This window comes from Nicotiana sylvestris, chromosome 8, assembly GCF_000393655.2.
Source record: "Nicotiana sylvestris chromosome 8, ASM39365v2, whole genome shotgun sequence".
In the NCBI taxonomy this organism is placed as follows: domain Eukaryota; kingdom Viridiplantae; phylum Streptophyta; class Magnoliopsida; order Solanales; family Solanaceae; genus Nicotiana; species Nicotiana sylvestris.
This window is the reverse complement of record NC_091064.1, coordinates 134202228-134207682: the sequence shown is the minus strand read 5'-3', so window position 1 is coordinate 134207682 and position 5455 is coordinate 134202228. Positions and strand designations below refer to the sequence as shown.

The following is a 5455-nucleotide window of genomic DNA, read 5'->3' as shown; positions in this document are numbered from 1 at the left end:
ACAAAAGGATTCCTAATCAGAATGATTCTAGGTAAGCGATTTAGGAGATACAGTAAGTACAATAACAAGGTTACAACTCAGCTTGGACAACAAAAATCTATCTTTTAAGAACTGGTCTTTAGTAGCGTTCAACCTTGTTCTCCATGTTGTGAGGATTGATTTCTCTATTTTTGCAAGAGGCTTGAATAAGAAACAGAACCCTTCTAGTGATGTTTTTGTATGAGCTTGTACATCTTGATCACATTACTTGATATGATATGAGTACTTTGTTTGGTTAGAGAATGAGTGGGCTGACAGTGTAGTGCACTGCGGCAGAAATAGTGCCATCAGACACTTCATTTCCAGCTGTGTCAAATTAACTTTGTACTGCTATGAGGAAACTACAAGGCCATCAGGTCCTTGTATTGGTTCCTAACTCTTGAAGCTGTAGCAGTTCACCTTTAGCTGAAATCCGTTAAAGGTTGCAGCAAATCAAGTAGGTCAGGTTCCCTATTTGCTTATTAACATTAAGTTTGCTAGATCATCAAAACGACAAGAGTATTTAAGATCTATCAAAATCTGTTCGCATGCAAAGCATCTTGAAGTGAAGAGTGCACTTGTTCAACATTAAAGTTATCACACGATACACCACTCGCCAAATTAACAATGTTCCTAGCCAACTTTATGACATCAAAATCATATGAGGCACACAACCAAATCCTTAAAGGAAAATTATTTACTATCCTCTCATCTCTGTACACTAATTCAGCAAGTGTGATTTTCCCCACACCTCCAATTCCAACAATTGAAACCACATAGAGACACTCATCAAAATCATTTTCTTGCATTAGAACTTCAACAATCTCTTCACTCTTATTCCTCCTTCCAACAACATCTGGAAGTATAAAGGAATATGTCAAATCCCTTTTCGTTTCTAAGGCAATAGTTCTCTCACATAAGTGAAATTTAGCTTTATCCGCTGCAATACTATCTAACCTCTCCCTTATTTCTTTCATCTTATGACTCATTTTGTATCTAAAAAGAATCAGTTTAAAGGGTGAGAATAAAAACCCAACTTTGGATTTATGCCTTTGCCTTTGTTGACCATAAGTCTGAATTTCATCAAGAAAATCATCAGCTATCAAGTACATCTTTAAGTTCCTCAAGCCAATTTGTCAACTCATGATTCTTCATTTTTTTTGCTCTTCAGCAACTAAGAGTACATCTCTAATGGTAATTAAGGTTTTTTTTAGTTTGTTAAGCTCATTTTTAACACCCCAAATTAAGTTAAATTCTTGAAATGCATTTGATCCTAATTTTCCTAAGATGGAATTTACAATATTGAAGAGACAAGATTCTACTGCCATAGTCTTTCAGAAGGTGTGAAAAGGTAAAGGGAACAAAATTTTTGGCAGTGTAAAATAGAAAAAGTTGTATAGAGGCAGTTTTGTTGTTCATGTGACTTTGTAACAACTGAGAAGGATAAAGGAAAATGAGTTGGATTCCTTTTATTTTATCCTTAAATATTAGGTGGCCTTACTTGAGTAATGCTTGTTGTCACATTTCTTTCAAAGTGTGACACCTTGCATGTTTTATTACTTAGTCATTAAATCTTATCTCACTCTTTAATTAATTATCCATGATTAATCAATTACCCACATAATTAAGGATTATCTCAATTTAATTAAAGTACTACTCATTTTTAATACACTTTTTATAACTTACCATCTTGGTCATGTGGTACCATATAAAATAAATACATACATTATTATTTTATTCAAATATTCATGTAAAAGTACATATATTTTCTCAACTTACAATTTTTCTAATCTTGTATAAAGAGTACAAATTTTCGTACGCTGAATTATTAAAATAGTAAAAACGACAACCTTCTTTTCATGTGAGAAAATAATTTCTATTTTTATAAAAAAAATCTCATAACTTTCTCGTATTGTACGTATATATTACGGTAAGGTTGTTAAACTTACGCGGTGTAACATCCTTCCCCCCCTTAAGAACATTTATCCTCGAATGTTAACTCTTAGAGATTTGCAAAATTTTCACTAGGGTCTCCTCTGTAAATAAACTAAAACCTAAACTTTATTTGAAGTCTCGACTATTCACAACATTTCGTACTTGAGTGTCTCATATTTTATTCACCTTTAACTTACTTAATTTTAAATCTCGCATCGTATCTGCTGTTTCTTTCATAACCTCCCGTCCACATTACTACTTAATGCTCTACTGTGATACCTGCATCTCTGGTGCATACAAAAACTCGCGACAAATTCATACTGACTTCTTACGACTCAGCTCTATGGCACGATCTGAAAACAAAAGAAAGGTAACATTTCCTAAATGTCATATAGCCTCTCAATTATAAATGTGGCGCACAACACACCTATAAGTGAGACTCTACCAGGCACGATTTGTAGACTCACTAGGATAAAATTGTCCTGATACCACTTTGTTATGCCTAGAACCTGGGGAGGCGTGACTGGCACCCGGTGTCATAGAGGCCCGAGCGAACCACTCTGTAACTTATTCATTCCTTTTGTAACTATCATAGGCCAACATAGCCACAACTCGTAATGTACAACTGTAAGTGGATTTTTGCCACTCGATCTACACTTGATCTCTTAAGATCACAGGAGACGAGACTTATCTACCATTTGTTGAATATTAATTTATGTATTCAGAGTTCTAAAACTAAAATTGAGAGTAACATTTGCAAGCACGTAGAAGTGAATGCAAAATACTAAACATCTGTCATATCATCATTTCATCCGAATATCAACAGTATTTCGTAGTAATTTTATTTCTCATCCTTCGAAAGATTCAAAATAATATACATGCTTCTCTTGAAGTGGCAAGACTTAAAATTCTATCTATAACAACTATACATTTTTTTCCTCTTTAGTTCACCCCTACAAAAATGAGAAACGAGGTTACTCTAACAAAGATCAGTTAATTGGGTCCCCAACAAAAGGGCATCAGATACGAATAATGTACTGAGTATGTAAGGCAGAACTGCAACATAATAGTAAGTCAACATTAATTAAGGATATGGAAGAAATATGGAGTAAAGGATTCAACCTGTAAGTCTGGATAGCTCTGTAAATCATGAAATATTTATAGTATCATGCATATGCGTATTAATGTCATGTAATGCGAAGGTCTGTACGTACATAACATCATATAGCCTCTGAGGGCATCCCATCATATCATCTCAGCCACTGTTGGCAAAATCATCATCGTATACCAGCTGATCAGGTGGTAGTGCGTATATAACGCCATAACCTTTCCCGTATCCCATATACATATACATATATATACATACATACATATATATATATATATATATATATATATGCGTATATAACGCCATAACATTATCACGCCTCTGAGGGCATCCCATCATATCATCTCCGCCACTGTGGGCAAATCATCAACGTATACCAGCTGATTAGGTGGTGGTGCGTATATAAGGCCATAACCTCTTCCCATATCCCATATACACATATATATATATATATATATATATATATATATATATATAGATATAAATACGCGTATATAACAACATCTGGTCATGAGTGCATGTATAAATGCATGAAATGCATTTAAAAACGTTAAGAAAATCTCTTAGTACGTCATAAGACCATTATGCCTCTTATTAATATCAAGAAATAAACATTACCAACTTACGTATTTTTGAGACCCATGAACAGATGATAGAATAAAAATACATATAGGGAATCAAGAACATAGGAACCTTTAGTATTTCTAGGAATAGAGTTATTTATAAAAGTTGTGCATTTGCTCGTTTCATTTGTATCGTGCGGATCATGCCAAAAGGAAAAAAGAATAGCCTTAACATACCTGAACCGATTAACTTGACCCTTGGAAAATATCGAATAGTAAGCAAATCATTGCTTCATGTAATATGGCAACTGATTATAGCTTAACCTTAGTGCAAGTAAGATATCATTATTATCCTGTTTTAGTTGCCATAACTTATCGTCTCTCACTTTTAACCATTCCCTTTCATCAGTTGTCGCATATAACATACTACTTAGAGTCTTCCTTGCCAAAGGCACTCTTATGCATTTCTTTACAATATCTTCTCCAATTTTAGTTAGGTTTGGAAAATGTCTCTCTTGTCCATTTCTAAACGCCCATTTCAGAAACAAAGAGAAGCAATCCTCATGCGGTAGTTCTTTCAAGCTGTATGTAACAACAGATTCCATTATTGAGGCAATATAATATCTACGAGTGCTTACAACAACCTTGCTTCCACGCGCTTCAACCATCAACAAACTTCTTAATTCTAACCACTTTGAACGATCTCGACTTCAAACATCATCAATGATGAGTAGAAATCTGTTCGCATGCAAAACATCTTGAAGTGAAGAGTGCACTTGTTCAACATTAAAGTTATCACACGATACACCAATCGCCAAATTAACAATGTTCCTAGCCAACTTTATGGCATCAAAATCCTGTGAGGCACACAACCAAATCCTCAAAGGAAAATTCTTTACTATCATCTCGTCTCTGTACACTAATTTACCAAGTGTGATTTTCCCCACACCTCCAATTCCAACAATTGAAACCACAGAGAGACACTCATCAAAACCATTTTCCTGCATTAGAACTTCAACAATCTCTTCACTCTTATTCCTCCTTCCAACAACATCTGGAAGTATAAAGGAATATGTCAAATCCCTTTTCATTTCTAAGGCAATAATTCTCTCAGTTAAGTGAAATATAGCTTTATCAGCTGCAATACTATCTAACCTCTCCCATATTTCATTCATCTTATGACTCATTTTGTATCTAAAAAGAATCAGTTTAAAGGGTGAGAATAAAAACCCAACCTTGGATTTAAGCCTTTGCATTTGTTGACCATAAGTCTGAATTTCATCAAGAAAATTATCAGCAACATAAAGTACATCTTTAAGTTCCTCAAGCCAATTTGTCAACTCATGATTCTTGATTTTTTGCTCTTTAGCATCTAAGAGTACATCTCTAATGGTAATTAAGGTTTTCTTTAATTTGTTAAGCTCATTTTTAACAACCCAAATTAAGTTAAATTCTTGAAGTGCATTTCATCCTAATTTTCCTAAGATGGAGTTTACAATATTGAAGAGAAAAGATTCTGCTGCCATAGTCTTTCAGAAGGTGTGAAAAGGTAAAGGGAACGAAAATTTTGGCAGTGTAAAATAGGAAAAAGCTGTATAGAGACATAATAGGTAGCCTTACTTGAGTAATGTTTGGTGTCACATTTCTTTCAAAGACACCTTGCATTTTTTATTACTTAGCCATTAAATCCTACCCCACTCTTTAATTAGTTACCCAATAATTAATCAATTACCCACATAATTAAGGATTATCTCAATTTAATTAAAATACTACTCACTTTTAAATAACTTTTTATAACTTACCATCTTGATTATGGAGTACCATATAAAAT

At 33.9% G+C, this 5455-nt stretch overlaps 2 protein-coding genes across 2 annotated transcripts; both read right to left on the bottom strand.

The window, feature by feature from the left end:
* Positions 1-551: 551 nt before the first annotated feature.
* LOC104245044 (putative disease resistance protein RGA3) lies at positions 552-1130 on the bottom strand. The gene has a single exon (XM_009800602.1). It carries the CDS (start codon positions 1128-1130, stop codon positions 552-554), a length of 579 nt encoding a protein of 192 aa, XP_009798904.1.
* A 2778-nt stretch (positions 1131-3908) lies between these two features.
* Positions 3909-4229, bottom strand: LOC138875699 (putative disease resistance protein RGA1). Its single transcript, XM_070154562.1, has one exon. The coding sequence runs from the start codon at positions 4227-4229 to the stop codon at positions 3909-3911; it is 321 nt and encodes a 106-aa protein (XP_070010663.1).
* Positions 4230-5455: the final 1226 nt, after the last annotated feature.

Excerpts from the sequence above, each read along its gene's own strand:
- LOC104245044 (XM_009800602.1), bottom strand. The coding sequence starts at position 1,130 with ATGTACTTGATAGCTGATGATTTTCTTGATGAAATTCAGACTTATGGT.
- LOC138875699 (XM_070154562.1), bottom strand. The coding sequence starts at position 4,229 with ATGGAATCTGTTGTTACATACAGCTTGAAAGAACTACCGCATGAGGAT.